This window comes from Terrapene carolina, unplaced genomic scaffold, assembly GCF_002925995.2.
Source record: "Terrapene carolina triunguis isolate 2854851 unplaced genomic scaffold, T_m_triunguis-2.0 Scaffold53, whole genome shotgun sequence".
Lineage (NCBI taxonomy): Eukaryota > Metazoa > Chordata > Testudines > Emydidae > Terrapene > Terrapene triunguis.
This window is the reverse complement of record NW_020664404.1, coordinates 20,633,653-20,653,492: the sequence shown is the minus strand read 5'-3', so window position 1 is coordinate 20,653,492 and position 19,840 is coordinate 20,633,653. Positions and strand designations below refer to the sequence as shown.

Here is a 19,840-nt window from a genome sequence, read left to right as displayed (position 1 = left end):
GAATCTCAGTTCTTCTCATTTTCAGCCTGTCTGTATTCAGCCTAATATTGCGCTCCTGGCACCTGTTGCCATAGCTTAGTATTGAGGATTTGGATTGCCTCTTCCTTGATATCTCCTTCCTCTGCAATAAGAATGTTGTCAACTATACTCTTGAGGTGCCCGGTTCAATTTACAGTGGAACGCTTCTGGGGCCAAGCTGATGCCCATAAGCTTTTGTACCCACACCACCTGCCAAAAAGTGTGACACAGGTTGTCAGGTGGCTGGATGGCTCATCTAGCTCAGTACACCAGAACCCATTCTTGACATTTGCCCTGGATACATCACATAGTATGTCCTTGGTCATTGGGAATGGCTAGTGACTTGTTTTCAATGGTTTGGGGTCCATGCAGATCCTCAGTTTACCTGTTGGTTTTCTCAACATGACTAGGTGGCTTATCCACTTTGTGCTAGTTTCTATGGGTGTAATGATGCCTGTTCTTTGCAGGTTTGTCAGATCCTGGCTGGAAACCTTTCTGCTGTTCTGACTACCTGCATGCTGCATGTTTCCTCTCTTTCTAGGTGCTGCTTTATAGGCCTGTTAATCACACACTCTTCCTTATTGTCTTTCTAGACTGACCATTGCCACCATGTTTCATGTACCATGTACAGGGCAATAAGATGAGAAGACTCCATGATCCTAAAACTAAACTGCTCTTTTTGAAGAGAGCAGTGGTGTTTACCACACACAGGTGATGAAATTGTTAATCTGGGCCTGAGAGATCAATACACACAGGCGATGGCACTTGGAGTGCAGGCCAGGACCAGTTAAAGATGAGTCTCAGCTGGTGGAGGATGTGGGTGCTTTTTATAAAGGGAGGAAGCCCAGAGTAGAAAAGGACTTTAGGGAGAAAGAGAAAGGGGAAGAAACCTGTAGTCTGGATAGTAGAGCATGGAGGAAGTTCAGGAGGGAGTTGGATGGAAGGGGGAGCAGGGTTGAAGGGGAATCTTGAAGTGGGCCTGAGAGAAGGCCACCCCACAGGCAGAAAGCCTTGGGAGGGACTGAAGTTGAGGATCCAAACAGGGCAAGACTTAAGGAGGGTAGTCCCCGAAAGTCAGCACTCTGCAGAAGAATGGAGAGCTGGGGTGGGAGGGTGGTGAACACAGTTTAAAAGTTCAAGGCAGGAAAAGGGCCTGACGCTGCTTTCCCTGAAATCTGTGGTTTGCTTTTGAGTTGGGTTAACAAACTCCAGGGAGAAGCTCTGGGGCTGCTAGACTGATAGAAGAGTAGAGTGGAAGCGGAGTCTGGGAGGGGAGGAAGATGGCAGATCAATGACCAGTATTGTGTAGGGCACTGAAACCCTGGCAGGAGAGAGACTCTAAAGAGACCTGGCAGGAATGCCAAGTCATGAGAAAAGAGGCTACCCCAAGGCTGTAGCAGCTGTCAGCAAGGGGTGCTACATGATGAGCTGCTACATAACACCCAGCCACAAGGGTGCACCTGCGGTGAGTGCAACTTTTACACAATGCTGCAACTGCAGCAACATTTCCAGCCATGTGCACACAGACTGGCTTCCTGCTGCTGGCTCCAAACTCTTCCCTCCCAGTTCCATGCAGATTGCTACAAGCCCTAATTTATGGACAGGAGGCTACTTCCTTGTTTCTCACCTCATATACGAGAAACGCTCAGTACCTTGTAGATTAGAGCTTCTTTCTTTTAATCATTTCTCAGGGCACATAATTTATCTAAACACTGGTCTAGGTAGATTATATTGGTATATTACAGAAACAATGTTTTACGGCTTAACACTTATGGTTAGGAACCAAGGGAGTATAAAACTGAAAAATGAAACTGAGTAGAATTGCCAAAATATCAATATGTATTATTAGTACTTGTCCACTTAAGAATGATTAGAAGAAGATGTATGTTACGGCCCAAGGAGTGCATCCGTATTCAGAACAGCACTTAAACAAATGCTAAGCACATGCTTGAGCCCCATTGCAATCACTGGAACATACGTGCATGGCCAAGTACTGTCTGGAACAGGGGTCTATGAACTGTCTATCATCAGGTGACCACTAGTAGTATGTTATACACTTGCTGCTTCTATCTTACGTGAATGCACACAGGTATGTCTTCAACTTCTGTTTTGCTTATTTCCCTGCCACTACTGAAAATGAAAAAATATGTTGTGATTTATTGAGTGCTTGACTTGACAGCTGTATAGATGCATTGCAATTGTGCAAATTAAAAGGTCAAAAGCAAAATACATCTATAATATTTCCCCAAAGAAAAGCAATAAAATTACAATCTCGAGAACTCTGCAGAAAGACAGTTATTTTCCCCAGTTGCCCTTTTTGAAGACAATTGGTTAATTACAATTTAGATTTTTGACGAGTCTACAAAATTTTCTAATTTCATGTTAAACTCTAAAAACTGACAGGAAATTGCTACATGAAATTTGGAAGATCCCAATTTTCCTGTTCACAGTAGTCTCACAGTTGGTGGCAAACAACTGGACTTAGTCAAATTATAACCAATTAAATGATTTTTAAAAGTGCTAATGCAACTGTGACGCTCCCCAGGGGTACCCAGGGTTCTGAGGCACCTCACCACCACCTGCCCTTAGCGTGAAGCAGCCTTGTCTGTGCCTGCTGTGGATCAGCTCCCTGAAACCAACAGCCTCTGGCTATATAAGCACTACCCTCCAGAATCCCTCAGGCCTTGTTCTCTCTGCACAAGTAGTGATGGACACACATCAACCCTTGAGTCCTCAGAGCGTTCCCTGCAGTGTCTGGTCCCTGATCCACTGAACACTCACAGAATTACCGGGCCTGCCGTTCCCAAAGAAACATTACATACTAGCTTGTAAGATTCAACTTAGGATCATCAATTTACTTCACACCACAGCACTTAGATATGTTTATAGTGAAAACAAGAATACGTTTATTATCAAGAGATTATAGAATAGAGAATTCAAGTAATAGTGAGCAAGAATATTGGAATCAAATGGTTACATTTAAAGCAAAATAACACTCTTTCTATAGACTAGCTAAACTTAACTAAGAGGTTGACCTGCTGATAAAGAAGTTTCTCACCCAAAGTTCTCTCCAGTGTTTTCAGCCCAGCCTGGCTGAGATCCCACTTTCATGAAGCAAATCTGCTGTCCATTTACTTCCTAGCTGAGCGATGCCTGGGTATCTTCTTTGCCCCCCAAATATAGTAGAACAAACCTTTGAGGTGCACCTCAAGATAAGGTTCTCCCTCCCTGCTCTTTTCTTCCTTTTAGTTCCATTCTGAAGTTCTCACAATCCTTCATTTGCATTCAGTTCAGACTGGTGATAGGAGACCCATTGTGAATGAGACAACATTCAGTTTACATCTAAATAAACAGATGGCTGAACACCTCTTGTCTGACAAAAAAACCTGTTTTTTACCTTTGCTGGTGACCAACGCCCAGACACAGACTTTAAGAACATATGTTCCGTATACATACATCACTCCTTACATAGTATCCTTACATACATTTCATAACAATATTGATGAATAGTGCAATACTGACTCTTATTTCTGGCCTCACGTGACATTCTTTTGCTCGAGAATCAGGAGAACTTGGAGTCCTCTGCATCCCCTTGCCAGCTGGTATTAAGAGGTTCTTGGGTCACAGCAACATTTGTGTTAATTATCAATGCAGGTGTCAGGAAGTACAAAGTTCCCACAGCATCCCTAATTCACACCCTGTCTGTAGGAGTTTGTATCCGTGTACAGTGTTAACGTTATATTCAACTACTAAGAAGTCAGACTCTGTTTTGCAGCTCCCTCTGCTCCACATCACATTGAGCAGTGCCTTCCTCCACAGTAGTCCTACTCACTTCAGCAGGATTCCTTATGAAGTAAGCACAACTCGCTGTGAGTACAGGTGGCAGAAGGGCAATAACAATGGCTGAGAACAATGAGCCTGATTCTTCACCATTACATTGCTGCAACTCTGGGCCAGGTTCTCCACTGCAAGTGTTTGGTCAATGTTTGTGTCGATACCCATTCAGTTCAGGATGATTAAGAAAATTCATAGCTCTTTACTTCACTACTGATTTTCAAAGCTCTGGTTCAAGGTGATTCCTATTGAGCTGGGACTTAGCCGAGGTGCCCTTCCTCGGGTGCTGAGAGAGTGGGACATTCTTTAAGTAGGAACCAGAAGCAAGCTTGTGAGGGAGAGAAACAGACAATGTAGGACTCTTTCATCAAAAGAATGTCACATGAGTCCTGCTATGAGTATATAACTATGAAGTCACTGGCTAGATACAGTGGAAGGAAAAGAGAAAAATGAAAAAAATAAACATTTCCATTGTATTTTCCATATCATGGTTCCGTGGTCCAGAATCTCATTCATGTTAATTAGAAATTTTCTTAAGGGGAAGAGAATCTACCATAGAAGAGAATGCTTTCAGTTTTTTGGTGTCTGATAATGAAGAGGAAAGGGTGATCAGCCACAAACTCTACTTGTGGTCTGACTGAGGTCACACCTATGCCAATTCCAGTTGCAGCTGCTGCCTCAGTGCCCTCTTCATTGACCTCTATATAAGCTTTATGGACAGCTCCACTGACAGACAGGCCACCTGCTTTTGCTATTCCAGATAAATCTGATTCATGGTTAAACACATCAGTTATTCCTAAAGCTTCTAAATATTGGTTGAGTTGAGCTTCTGTCTCAATTTTGAACTGAGGAAGAGACACCTCCACTTCATCTTCTTTCATATAATAGGGGCTGATCCAAGTTGTTAATTTCTCATAGGTAAGTTCCTTTTCCAGCTACAGGTATAAAGATGCACGGGAATCAGAATCTTGCAGTTACGCATAAAAATCAACAAGACATGGAACTGTGTGAGAAGGTTGGAAAAGTGACTTTCATTCACACTGTGGTAACCATGGCAGGCATGATTCTTAGAATGCTACTGAGGTCAGAAGCATGAAGTTCACTAGGGGTATGTCTACAAAGGGAATAAAAAAAACAAAACCCACGGTTGGCCCGTGTCTGCTGACTCAGGATCACAAGGCTCAGGCTCCAGGGCTGAAAAATTGCTGTGTGGACATTTGGGCTCAGGCTCTAGCCCAAGCCCTGGGACCCTCCACCCCCTCAGTGTCCCGGAGCTTAGACTCCAGACTGAGCCTCAATGTCTGCACAGCACTTTTTAGCCCCTCAGCCCACAGGGCTTCTATCTCCCTGTAGCTGTACCCTAAAGATTTCCAAATAAGTGTTTGCCCAGTGTTTGGAAAAAAGAAAACAAGATTCTATAATCAATGTAAATATAATGACCACAATGCTGGGTCACCAGTGGGAGTCAATGGTGCAACTTTTAACTTCAGTGCTCAGACTTCTACCATTAAAGCTAAAGGACTTGATCCTGCACCAGTGAATTCAATGGGTGTTTTGCAATTGAATTGTATGGGAGAAGGGTTAGGGAGCTGGATCAGATGTTAAGTCTGGCAGCAATATGTGGCAGACAGCCTCTGTGGATCTGCCAATGTGTTACCTATATTGTTTGCATTTATTATTCATTCTTTTTTAGACTAGTCTGTGTGGGTATTAACTGTTTAGAAAGGTTGATAATACAAAAATGTAGCAATTAGCTATTAATTACATTGTCACCGTGCCCTATTTGGAGAATAAAATAGCTGGCTAATTGTTTGTTTTCTGAAAATTCAATAGACACAGGAACAGCATAAGCAGCCTGCCTTCAGATTTACTATTCAACGTGCTGCATACTCTGCAACAAGGAGGAGGAAAGGTAATTTTCTCCTATACTGTCTGTCCAGGTGATGAGAGATACACAAGACATTGCCATGTTCATATTCTGATTATAAGGTTATCATCTCATCATAGGTAACTTTACCTGTGTTAGACCCGTATAGTCTTTTGGCAGCAGTATATACATACTCAGGTCACCATCCTTGTATGGGAGTTCAAGCACCTGACAATTATGCTCCTCTATTGTAGCTATTTTATACTCGCCCTTATGGTACATCATCTGCACAGGTATGCTTGTAGTCTGAAAGCAATGACAATTAGTAACAAATGAAATACATACAATGTATCCTCCTGTATTTAAATGTTTTTCCTTGTATTACATCTTCACTTGGACTTAAATGCTGCAGTGGTTGTTTAGGGCCAGATTAGCACCTTCTAAAGAAAGGTATAAAGTCCTCTTGAACCTCTTCAAACATCTCACAACAGTTTTTTCTCCCTCTCTGCATCTAGGGAAAGGAGTCAGTGTGAGGTATGGGAACATGTAGACTAGGAAACCCCATAAAGCCCATTCCCATGATCCAGGATTCCCCGATGCTGCTTCTCCCCTGCCCCTTAAAAGCTGAGATACCATTTATCATCTCCCTGTGCCTGCACACAGGCGCACCCACCCCAAGATGAATAGAAGGTTTAGAAGAACAGTTAATGCTATTTCCTAGGACCAACAATTTCAGAAGTTGCCGCTGATAGTGTGCATCACAGTTTGGTTGTCCGGCTTGAGAACCACATTAAGGGCATTAAAACTACAGGTTTTCATCTTTCATTTAATTTAAATTTCAATATAATAGCATGTTCTCAGGTCAAATTGACCCAGAAATTTACAAAACCTAAAAGCAACAGTCATCCACAAAACAATGTAATGGAAACAAATTCCACTAAGAACAATTTTCCTTTAGTTAAACAAATGTTTCCCTCGCAACATTGCCAACCTATTTTTGCTACATTGTGCTAATGTGTGACTAACAGAAGGTGAAACTGAATTGAAGCAAATACGAAGCTGACTATATTACATTCATTGCCCACACAACATGTGGTGGAATAGCACAGGGACAGTGTACAGAATGTAAACTAAAAAAAGCCTCCCACTTTCAATATTTAATCTTAATGAGAAAAATGAGGCGGGAGATCAATCTGGTGACAGAATATGGAAACTGAACACAGACTAAATGGATTTCTTGGTGGCAATCATTGTAAACAGGGCAGCAGAACAACTCATTGTAGGTCTGAATACAAGCAAACCAGTTAAAAGTCTATGTAGAAAATTATTAGATGCCAGACTGTGGACTGCTCCAAACTAGGTACGTAGTGGGGGAAGGTACAAGATGCATCTTTATGGTAGGCCTCTGCTCAGGGGCCCGTCAGTCTTTGCTCTTCTGAGTGCAAAACTATACAAGGGTAGTGAACCTAATTGCACCAGCAACCCCAAAGGGGATGGGGAGCACAGGCACTGATTCCATGGGAACTCCTGGGCTGGAGCACCCATGGAAAAAAATTAGCAAGTGCTTAGCACCCACCTCCCTCCTTCTCCCCAGCACCGCTGAGCCACGGTCAGCCCCACTGATCAGGGGCGGCTCCAGGCACCAGCGCAGCAAGCGCGTGCCTGGGGTGGCAAGCCGCGGGGGGCAGCGTGTTGGTCGCTGTGAGGTAGGCAGTCAGTCAGGCCGGTCCCGCGGCTTCGGCGGCAATTCGGCGGCAGGTACGCCGAAGGCACGGGACCGGCAGATCACCCACAGAAAAGCCGCCAAATCCATGTGACCAGCGGACTGCCTGCAGGCCGCCGAAGGCCACTTGACTGCTGTGCTTGGGGCGGCAAAAAACATAGAGCCGCCCCTGCCACTGATCAACTCCTCCCCCTCCCTCCGAGCACGCTGTGGAACAGCTGTTTGCAGTATGCAGGAGCCTCTGGGAGGGAGGGGAAGGGGCAGGGATGGGGCGTGCTCGGGAGAGGGACAGGAAGAGGTGGGGTGGGGCCTTGGGGGAAGGGGTAGAGTGGGGGGGGCAGAGCAAGGATGGAAAGAAGTGGGGCAGGGATGGGGGCTTGCAGGAAGAGGTGGAGTGGGGGCAGGCCTCAGGCAGAGGAGGGATCAAGCAGAGGGGAGTAGAGAGGAACTTGGTGCCTATGATGGGGAGAAAGCGGGGCTATGTCCTGAACACTTCCATTCCTGTTGGAAGAGCTGACAGGCCACAGAGGGGGCAGATGTTGCAGCTTCTTATACATTGGCTTCCCCTGTGCCCCAGGTGGCTTTGTGAGGCATTGTACCTGTGTCAGGCATGATGCACTCTCCTAGCAGAAGCTTTGGGAAAAAATCCCTCTCCACCCCCAGAGCAGGTCCCAGTGTGCCTCATAGTCTGCCAAGCATGTAAAGTAATAGGCGCAATGATGTGATGTGTACTTCTGTAATCTACCTCGTTAATCCGAAAAGGTCTTTCTTCTGTGTTTTCTTTCTTAAATTCCACTTCCCATTTCCCTTTGAAGTAGACAGCATTCACGAGAACTAACGTAGTCTGAGCAGCAAGAGTGCCCGGGGCAAAGAGATCCTTGATTTTACCTTAAAGAAAGGGAGGGAAATTAGTTTGTTTTGGCAGATCAGTAAATCTAGTTCCAGTTATCTGTTGTAATAACATTGATGTTTAGTGCTTGTATGTACCTGGGTGTAAGAATATATATGTGATACTGGACACACATGAAAAATGTTTGACTGACAGCCCTGAGAAGCTGAACTCCTCTGTCTATTCACAGAACTAGTGGAACCCAAGCAGTGTTACCATGATTTTCCCCAAACTGACCCACTGATGTGCCTCAAGTGTACAATGGAGAGTAGATGTCTCCTAAAATGGCCATTTTATTCTTTATTTCTCCTGACTAGTCTTGGCTCCAGGTAAAATTTTAAGTAGGGGGCTGTCTTTTACCTTATCTGTAGAGGAGCTCATAAATCAAGGTACTTTCAGAAGGTCCCCACTACCTGCCCCCCAATACCTCTTGCATCTGATTTGATAGTTCCTTAAACTCCATGCAGTCAAACAGACAGGTGGTCTCATCCAGCACCCACTGAAGTTGTCAGAAGAATTCCTATTGATTTCAATGGGTGTTGTACTAGGGTCCAGAGTTTGCTGGCTACTCTGTTCTCCTCAAATACGTTTTCTCTGTGGGAATTAATGATCTAGCTCTACATCACTCAAGTGGTCAAACTGTGGAGAGCTGCCACTGCAGCCCCATGCTGGGCGTGCTCCAATTATGAGGAAACATTTTTCTCCTCCAGGTTCTTCAGCACCTTGTACACTTCAAGCGATTAAATATCAAGTAATAGCAGCCAATGGCTGACCTGTCCTTACCATTTGTAAAGGTTTCAACCCACAAATTTATCTGTTCTCTGGTTTCCTCTGCAGCATTCTGAAAATCAACTGGTTCCAATTCTGCCTGGTATAACTTTTGTATGCAGGATAGGTATTGCTGTATGATAAGAGAGAATGTCAGAACAATACATCAGAAAACAGGTCTCTCTCTCTTTTTTTTTTTTAAGACTGTGCTAAATAAAATAAAATGTTCCTGTTTTTTAGTTCTGCAACACTGCAAAAGTGATTTTTGTATATCCTAAAGATGGGGTGGACTAGCAGAATGAACTGGACCAGTTGGGTATAGCATAGGCAAAGGGCTCGATAGGTTTGGAGAGTTTGGATAAAACAGTTTGTGACGGGGTGAACTCACCTTGCACTGGATGGGGAAGAGTTAACTCTTCACTGTGGGCTGAGGAAGCCATGCCCCCACATCCCTACTGGGCATGCTCCAGATGCAGCACTAGTATAAAAGGGAGCACCCCAGTTCAGTCTGTGCTGACTTCTAGGGAGGAAGGATGCTCCTTGTTGGCTCCAGCCCAGGAGCAGATGGAACCCCTGTCAGTGGAAGCCGGAGCCATGGAGACTCAGACCGGCGCCCAAGTGCATGTGGACATCTGAGAGGGATCTGAGTCACACAAAACTGCGCACACCGAAAAGCCCGGAGACCCCGAAAATCAGGGCCAGATTTCCAATTAGGCACATTAGGCACATGCCTAGGAGCACCAGTGTTCTAGGGGCACCTTACCTCTCTAAAATTTTGTGCAACACAGAGGTCAGCTGTAGGCAGGGGGAGCACTGAAGATGCTGTGCCTAGGAACGCATAAGGTGTAAATCCGGCCCTGCCGACAATGCCTAAACTACAGCTCCAAAAGATACGGCTGGGGGGTCGTGGGAGGAAATGCACTAGCTATAGTCCAGTGGGAAGTTGGCATGTTTTGGTTGGAATCCTGCTCATAGGCGCCGACTCTGTGGGTGCTCCAGATATGATAAAGCTGCCTCCTCTTGCAGCAGCCAGTGCTTAGGTCTCTCAATTTTACTTTCCATTCTGGGTGGACTGCAAACCAGGAGAAACTGGTGGAACAGGACCCACTATAGGTCTTTCTGTTAAATTCAGGGGTTCTACCCGTAGAACTCTGAATTTATCCTAGAGATATATACGTCTCTGGCCACTTCTGTCCCTGTCTAACCTATGTGTCACTGACTATATATTTATAAGTAATTCATGAATGTCTTTGAAGCACTGTCTCAATGTTTCTTTTTCCCATCAGCCAAGATAACTAAAGATGACTGCAATCCACAAGAAATTTAAAACTAGAAGTAAATTTTGAAAGATGATTTGTGAACAGTTTTTGGGTGTATGAAACTTCACACAAATCAAATGATGAGACCTTGTAAATAACATGAAATGAATTGGTTAAAAAGGTAGCATGAAACTTTCTGGAGGAATAATTCATCCCAGAACATAGTTAGTGATTCTATTGAAGATGCATGAGCCAGAATAATTCTAGCTCACTTTCCCATCACTGTGTTACTTCTAGAGTGCTAACAAGAATAGAAAGCATTAAATCTTAACTTTGTCAGTCAAATAAGCAGATATAACTCCGAATATGTATCTGTTGAGTAAGCTGGTGCCACGATTAAATAGTTTTTTTTTATTATAGCCACCCTTTGAACTTTATTTTGCTGTTGATATATGGAAGTAATTTAATAGTTACAAAGCTGAAGAAAAACATGGGTAACAGTGTACTGTATAAAACAGCTTTTGAGGGACAGGCTTTCATAACATTCTCTTTATTATATTTTGTACAGTCTAGTCCAATGAGACTAGTGCCTCTAGGCACTGCCAAAATACAAATAGTGATAGTAAACACTTAGAAATTATGCTTTCAATGCTGTTCAACACACCTAATTACAATGCTCCTGTGACCAGGTTCCAATGCTCGTGTGACCGGGGGAAATGAGCAGAGCCTGTAACTAAGGCTTTAAAGTTAGCTTAAACATTCTATTCTGGAACCACATGATTTATTTTAAGATGATTGGCTGTTCTGCCCTACTATTCAGTACCTCCATGGGATCAACTCCACCCCTTGTCTAAGTGGACACACCTCCCATCAAGTCAGCAGGAAATGGGACCTCAACTGAACTAAGCCCATGTTGTTCATCTCTATCTGTCCTACAAAGTCACAGGCCATTAATGTGAATCCCAATGCAACTCACCTGAAGAAAATTGAATGTCTTTTCTCCATACAGTCTGTTGGCAATAGCCAGCTCATAAGAAGCAGTGGGTTTGTTGATTGCTGAGATGATGTCATGAAACTGGGAATGAATCCCTCCAGGTATATCACACTGATTATCAGGAACCTTCAAATAACACAAAGTTGCTGTAGTTTATTTCTGACTGAAGAAGGCTGGGAGTGACAGACACTGGTTATTTTTTGTTGTTTTGTTTTGTTTTTAATAATTGTTCTCCTATTAAACCATTCAGATTCAATAACTAAACTAGCTTTGCCTTCTCTGACTTGTTCTTGTTCCTGACAGTGCAGATCTGTGGCGCAAAAGCCCTGTTATAAGGACTAAGTAATTCATGGCTCTTTCGGGATGTTCCACTCGTTACTTATGGAGCACCACACGTGAAAATTTGATGAACAATGAAAAATGTTCAGGGTAGAAGAATTTCCAATGCTTTCTGTATGTCTGATTTATACATGCAAATGTGCTCACAATCATGGTAGAAGTTCATTAAAATAACAAGATGCAAACTGAACTCATCACCTGTAAATGACGTTATGACTATTGCATCCACAAATCAAGCATATAATTGTACAATATTTTCAATAAAAAACCCTAAGCCTTACTTTTTGCTATCTTGTATACATTTTTATCCTTCTCCTTATATCTTTTGTCACCCACCATCACAGCATTCTCCCCCCCCCCCCATTTTTATGTTATAATTCAAATCTGACAATTTTGAATTTTCATTCAAATTCCCCAAAGTTTCTCCAACTCCAACATTTGTTCTAAGATACCAGCAGCCGGGGATGAAGAGGTCATCTGTGACTTCTCTCTGAATTGTCATCACTTCTTGTTGCTTCAGAAGAGCTTCCTCTTCCTGGATTTTCATGTTCTGCAAATTCAAGGAAGTGAAGTGCCTGAAGTAGAAATGTAACATTGCAACAGTCATACACTGTATTGAATTACTTATGACAATCTGTGAAACTAAACTTGTCACAGAAAATTCAGTTGTCTGTCTTACCTACTGTTCTTTCTATTGGAGATGGACACCACGCTTTCAAAAGACAAGTGTTCTCAACTTTTATCACTAGATGCTCCAGTCCATCCACTGACATCAAAATCAGCAAGCCATTTGGTGAATACTACTCAAAATCACTAGAAGGGAGAGCTATATTTCTATGATTTTGGAATTCACTTCCTATTTCTGCCCATAATATTCAGCTTGTTAGATCTTTTTACACTGTGCTGCAATCGGGCAATAAATTCAGTAGGGTTCTGCAGGCATGCAGGGATCTGCAATAGTGGATCCTATCACAGGATTGGGACTTGGATAAAAGCTTATTTTTTACAAAACCTAAATGAAAGGAACAATCTGAAGATCAATGGAAATGCTTTCATAGTTTGCTAGGTTTAATTCCAACAAATGCAGTGTTTGTTTGTCAAATATAGAGTTAGTTGCTGCCCATATTTAAGTGGACAGGAGTTTTGCCATTGACTTCTGTGCCGGCATCATTGGAACCTGTGTGGTTTTTTTAAATTTCATTCCTTTCGTCTGCAGATCCCTTTACATCTACTAACTGTATTGGGTCACACTTCTAGCCTTCAAAGCAAAATATTCATCTCAAAGCTCAAATGATGACAGTTGATTTATTCAAAGGCTGATGATACATGATTCTTGATTAGTACTAACTCCTGTGCAATCCAAGCTTGAGCAGTACAAATAATTTTCCAATCAAAAAAGGTGACTCACACAGGCTCATGGGATCCGAAATAAGTTAATACTTTTGCCAAACTAGATGTTCAATTTATTTTTTTATAACTATGACCCAAAATTGTGACACTTCAGCACTAGTAAATCTGATGCTCAGCATGTTCATAGTAAGCAACTAAAAAGGACTGCATCTGAGCTACACACATTTCTGAAATAACCATTTACTCTACGTATCTCTCTTTTGGTACAATGCAGAACACAAAAATGTCACCAAAACAAAATAAATTAAAATGCTTTTAAAATCAGAGACACCAGGCAGTGCACAATAACGTTACAACAGAAATGTATGTGTAAAGTGAATGTGAGGGGCTGGAAACATTTCTATGGGCCAAATTAGACCAGCCTAGGCAGAAGGTAAGTGAAGCTGCACCATAGGCCATAGTCTCACAAACAATAACACACCCAAGTACTATTATGCACTACTCATGTACGTAATGACACTCATGTATGGAGCAGTTTGCAGGATCGGGGCTTGAGGGGGAAAACCTCTTGCTCTTGGACTGGAAATGTTATTTCCAGTTTATAATAATGTTCTCAGCCTGCAGCTTCTGCCAGGCACCTTTTCAACTCCATAAAGTTTAATTCCATTCAATATAAAAGTGCCTTTGAGACCTTAACTAGGGCAATTGCTACTTGTGCAGGATATATTACACATGGAAAAGGAAAATGCTCTGCGTTAAAAGAAGAGCCTTGAGGAGCTAAGGTGACATTGCACATGGGAATGGTCTGCCATTGTTGAACAAATATGAAGGAATAAAACAAATGACTTATTATTGCCTACCTTTTCTATCTGGGTGGCAGTATTGCCTCTGGCCCCAAGAAGGACCATGCCCAGGGCAGCTGAGATACTCAGAGGAGAATAGATGATATTGTCAGATGGATGATCTTTGTTCAATACTTTGAAAAAGTCAAGGGCAAATTTGGTAGTTGCTTCACTGATGGAGTTCATTGTGAAAATGAAAAGCTGCAGAGGAAAAAAATAAACCAAATCAATAGAGTTCAAAAGTCTCTTTTCTCAACCTCTTACTGCATCCGAAGGTTTCAGTGGCTTTCTTGCTAGTTATACACACGTGTCTAGCCTCAGGGTCGGCATGGGCATAAGTTTTGGGAAGATTGCAATACAGACTTTTAAAAAGAGAATTCCCATTAAGAAAACAGCCTCATCTCTAATTCTCCACTCAGGAAATTGAAACTATCCTTTTTCTTCCACTTCTACGGCTAATGTACAACGCTACAATGAGTAAAATCTTCTAACAACACAATTTCTTAGAGCAATGAAACACGCTGATGCATCTCCCCATCTGACTTCAGGGGAGTTACTCATGATTTACAGCAGTATGAGTTCAAAATCAGGCATCCTGAGAGGGATTCTTGGATGCTCCAATTTCTGTTTGTATGTGATCAGGGCCACATTAGGCTCTCTTTTGCACCCAGGTATATCAAGAGTAACTTCGGAGGAGTTAATCCAGATATACACAGGTGTAAATGAGAGCCTAATTTGACCCCTGGTGTCTAGGTAACAACAACAGACAATGTGTAGAAAATGATTTGATTAATATATGGTAAGATATGACTGAATCAGCTTATTCTATTATAAAAGAAATATACACTGTGTAAGATGTGTGAACGTCTATCTATTGCAATACATTTTCCAATTGAGATTGACTGAGAGGAAGATTATACTGTAATCCATCTCCATTAACTCGGAAAAGGGACACCCTTGATATCTTCCAGGTAGCTGTTTCAAGACTTTCACAAATTGGTAAAAAAAGAAGCGGGTGAAGTTTTTCTGACAAATAGTTTATCTGCTAAAAAATGTAATCCTGGTTGACCTGAAACTATTTGTGAATTTGACACAAATTTACCAGAGTTTGGGCCAAAAAAACATTTTCAGGTTGGATTCGTTAAGTGGTTGGTGGGGTCCTCCTTGCCCCTCTATACCTTTAGCCCAGTATATAGGTTGTGGTGCTCTCCTTTCTACCTGAAGGTTAGGGCATTCACCTGAATGTGGGAGACCCAAGTTCAATTCTCCCCTCTCCCTGGTTTGGAACAGAGAGTTCAATTTGAATCTCTCACCAATCAGGAGATTGCCATAAAGATTAGGCTATCAGGTACACTGGAGTGAGTCTCTCCCACTGAAGCTGTTCCACTTTGTATAAATTAAATAGCCATTGGAGCAGGGACTTGAATGTGAGTCCCCCTTTCTTCTTCACTACACAAGTGGATGATGTAGTGGTTTTCCCCTTCCAAATTCTAATCCACTCTTCCTCTGAAATTGTGTTATACAACATCACCTTTCATTTTGTAAGAAAGACATGAGAAATAATTTTTCCACTCTAATCAACACTCATAAGGCCCCAAGTGGAATATTTTGTCCAGTTCTGAGCACCACACTTTGGGAAAGATATGGACAAATTGGAGAAAGTCCAGAGAAGAGAAAAAAAAAAAAAAAAGATTAAACGTCTAGAAAACATGATCTATGAGGGAAGATTGAAAAAGTTGGGTTGTTTAGTGTGGAGAAGAGAATACTGAGGGGGGACATGATCACAGTCTTCAAGTACGTAAAAGATGGTTATAAGGAGGAGAGTGATAAATTGTTCTCTTTAGCCACTGAGGACAGGACAAGAAGTAATGGACTTAAATGGCAGCAAGGGAGATTTAGATTTAACATTAGGAAAAATTTCCTAACTGAAGGATATTAGAGAGACAAGGTGGGCAAGGTAATATCTTTTATTGGACCAACTTCTGTTGGTGAGCGAGACAGGCTTTTGAGCCACACAGAGCTCTTCTTCGGGTCTGGGAAAGTTCTCCCAGCATCACAGCAAAGTGCAAGGTGGAACAAATCATGGACTGACACCCCATCACTGAGTTTTTAAGAACGGGTTAAAAAAACACCTGTCAGGGATGACCTAGATAATACTTAGTTCTGCCTCGGGGCAGGAGACTGGACTAGATGACCTGTTCAGTTCTCTTCCAGTCCTCCATTATATGATTTTCTTACTTCAAATATTTTGTTTCCATCTCAGACTCTTTTCAAAAATATACACAGATTTACTGATGTCTGAAATTGAGAAGAAAAGTTTGTGTATTATTGTTAGTACAACATGCTTTGTTATGGAAAAAGTAAGAAGATTGCTGAGAATTTTGTTTCCTAATCAAAACCTGGCAAATTACAGATTTCACAAGAGTTGATGGTTTTATGTAGCAATGTGATATGCTTTGGAAAGTGGTGACACCTGCAACATCTTATGTGAATTCTGCAAGCCAAATTTTGCTCTTACACTGATATAAATGCATCATAACTTACCTTAAACCAACAGGATGTGTGGGCATCAGTGCTTCTGAAAAGCATGCTGTTTATTTAGGTACATAAATCTGGGTTAAAATTATTACCTTTAGACACCCATATCTGAAAATTCTGCCAAAGTGCCTTGCCCACAGTCGCACTGGAATATAATAGCAGAGTCAGGAATAGACTCCTGAGCCCCAGCCTTGCACCATTGGCACACGCTCCACTGGGGATGTAAAATTCTGGACAGCTGGACTAATCTGTGCAATCCGAAAATGGACTGGGTATAGCAAAAGGACTTACAAAAATTCCCTTCACAAATCATAACAGTAACTAAAACTGTAAACTTACATAGAAGAAATGCTTACCTGGCTGTAGAGAAGAAGTTTGAAACTTGCTAGATGTTTGGTGTGGTGTCTTGCAAGGTGCTGGAATATAAAGCATTTGCAATGCCCACTGGCATTATCAGATGTCTAAATTATTAGATGTACGATTTCTTAAAGGTATCTTGCATAACTAATTAGAATGCAATCCACAGGATATTTTTGTTAGTCATAAAATATAATTATCATTCTTATACTCCTGGAAAGATAAGACACAATTTGTCAGAGGTTACCTCTGCTGTATATTTTCAATGATCCTCCAACACAAATCTGCCCTAAATCTGGTATATTCAGCCCCTTGTGAATCCTTCTCCACTGCCATAGAGCCACCGTAGCCATGACCAATGGACGGAGTGCAGCTAGGGAAAAGTGAATGTGAATAACTTTAATCACATGAGAAGGCCCATTGAATTCACATGAATAAAGTTGTACATGTGCTTAAATTTTTGTAGAATTGGGACCTTAATTTTATACTTTCACCAATCGCATAAATAATCTCAGAACAGAGATAGGATAATCTAGTGGTGTTTTATTTCATAGATGAGAGATCTGACAAGACATGGGACTGGATAACAGATTTATCAGTTTTATGGCCACACGGGACCATTATGATCATCTAGCTCAGTGGTTCCCAAACATTGCACCGGGTGACCCCCCGGCTGTTTTTTCTTTTTTTTTTTTTTTTTTTTTGTAATCCATTATTACATATGTGCACCCTCTGCCTGGCTCCAAAACCCTAATCCCAGCCTGGTGTGGAGGGAAGCCTCACCAGAGACAGGATTTGGAAAGAAAGCCTGCCCCAGCTGCTGTGGGGTGAGTAAGGGGTGGGCTTGCTCTCCAAGCCTGCACCCTCCCCCAGGGCTTCCCCTCCAAACTGGCTGGGCTGGGAGAGGTATATGTTTGTCTAGGCCAATTCTGGCCCTGGACATGATAACCGATCTGTAACCTCCCATGACCCACTGGTGGGTCAGTACCCACCATATGGGAAACACTGATCACAGGCCAAAGAACCTCCCCCATTAAATTCTTCATCAAGCCCATAACTTCTGTCTGAGCTATGTATAGCATATCGTTCAGAAAAACCACCAGTCTTAATTTAAAGATGCCGTGATGGAGAATCTTACCCATGTAGGTAGATGTAGACTGTGATCAAGTCAACTCTAAACCTTTTCTTGGATAAACTAATCAGGTTGACCTTAAGTGTCTCATAATGTGGTATGTCCTTCAGACCTCAAAATATTCTTGTAGTTCTTTTCTGAACATATTCCAATTTTCAGCATCCATTTTGAGGTGTGGACTCTGCCAGTTGAGCTATTTAAGCTGCTGCACTTCTTACTGTTGTTTGAAGGACTTGTCCAATTTCATCAAAACTCTAGAACTGTGTTATGTTTTGAAGAAATTTATATTTTTGCAAAATTTTATATGATATATTATATTTTATATATATATAAAGTGATATAAATATATAATTACTTTTTCACAATGGGGTATTTACTTTTTAAACTATTTCTAACAAAATAGAGGACCCTGCTATGCAAATAATAAAGATTCTTGTGTAACAAGAATAATTTGCTACCCGTCTGGGGCTCAGAAAGGTCAGAAGAGTAGCTGGGTCAGGAAACTCCAGGATAGGGTTTGATGCAGGGAGTCAAGAAACAGCTGGAGCTGACTGGCCTCCCAGGGAGCCAGGCTGGGGCAGGTAACAGGAAGAGGAAGTTAGCTTCTGGGATCTGACCTTGGCTAGCTAGCAGTATGAAACTGATGGGCCACAGAGGGGCTTTTTCTAAGATGCTAATTCATTTGTTTAAGGTCTGTTTGGAATTTCCTTATGCCTTTTCTATGAAGGAAGAAAAAATTGGAGACTTTATTAAATATTGTGTGGAACTTTTCCCATATCTCTTCCCTGAAGGACATAGAACCTAGAGATTTTGTTTAAATCCTGAGGAGAAGGTTATTGGAATTGTGCTACTTCCCTCTGAAAGAAAGGAGGCACCAGATATTTTGTTTTCCCAGGTGACACAGGGACTCAGCATTTGTTTATTTAATCTGGAGGCAAGATAACTTTGGGGACTATTTTATGGATGTCTTGCTGTCCTTCTTTCACCATACTAATTGTGAAAAGGAGGGTGGATGCGTGTGGGTGTGCCTCTGAATTTGATTATCCTTCAAGATGATCTACAACTAGTCAGAACACTGGGGCTGGCGGGGCAATAGCCTAGTTAGAGCCTGTTTTTTGAGTCAGGACTCCTGGTGGGTGGTAACCAACCACAGTCCACATGACGTGTGATCTTGATCTCCTGAGGGAGTGATTTCAGGCTGACCACAAGGTTTCCCACAGAAGAGGGGACTGCAAGTTATCAAAAGACCAGGACTGCTTAGAGCAGCACGCGCTTTCCCTCGCCAACCAGAACAGAAAGAGACCCCTGTGCTGGTGGAGTGACATGCAGGAGTGGGTACATTCCAGAGTGGTGAGGAAACTGAGGCAGGGAATGACATACAAGTGTCCTGTATTTTGCCTGGAGGTGTACCGTGTACCTTGCTTGTGCTGTTGAAAAGAAAGGGTGATTGGCAGTGCTGCCAACTCTCGCAATCAGGGCTGATGAGATGAGGGGGAAGCCAGTACAAATTACCGGGGCCCGGCGGTCCGGAAGGGGGCCCGGGGCCCAGCTTCCCCGCCCTCTCATCAGCCCTGTTTAGCCAGTCCGCCCTTGCTGGGGGGGCCCGAAAATTTTTTTTCACTGGGGCCCAAACGCGCTCTCGGCGGCCCTGCTCGCAATATCCCCCTGATTCACAAGAGTTGGGCTGGGGTTGCAGCCAGTCTGGTGATAACATCATAAGAAGCTCCAGCTTCCTGGTGAATGTCAGCTCTTCTTGGGGGAAGAGCAGGGGAGCAGGGAAGAGCAGCCAAGCAGAGCTGCCGCATGAGACAGGCAGAGCTCACTTCCCCCTCTCCTCAGGAGCTGATGCCATTCTCAGAGGAGGGAGAAGGGAGGAAAGAGCCTTGCAGCTCGGGGTGGCTCCCCTTCCCCCTGTGAGCAATGGGGATGA

The 19,840-nt window shown here is 42.7% G+C and overlaps 1 protein-coding gene across 1 annotated transcript; it reads right to left on the bottom strand.

Annotated features, from left to right (window-relative positions):
• Window positions 1–4,385: 4,385 nt before the first annotated feature.
• LOC112109144 (serpin B3-like) lies at window positions 4,386–14,069 on the bottom strand. Its single transcript, XM_024203548.2, is given in 7 exon segments — window positions 4,386–4,787; window positions 5,870–6,025; window positions 8,188–8,330; window positions 9,115–9,232; window positions 11,335–11,478; window positions 12,144–12,266; window positions 13,902–14,069. Coding segments are annotated over 7 exon segments (1,254 nt in total).
• Window positions 14,070–19,840: the final 5,771 nt, after the last annotated feature.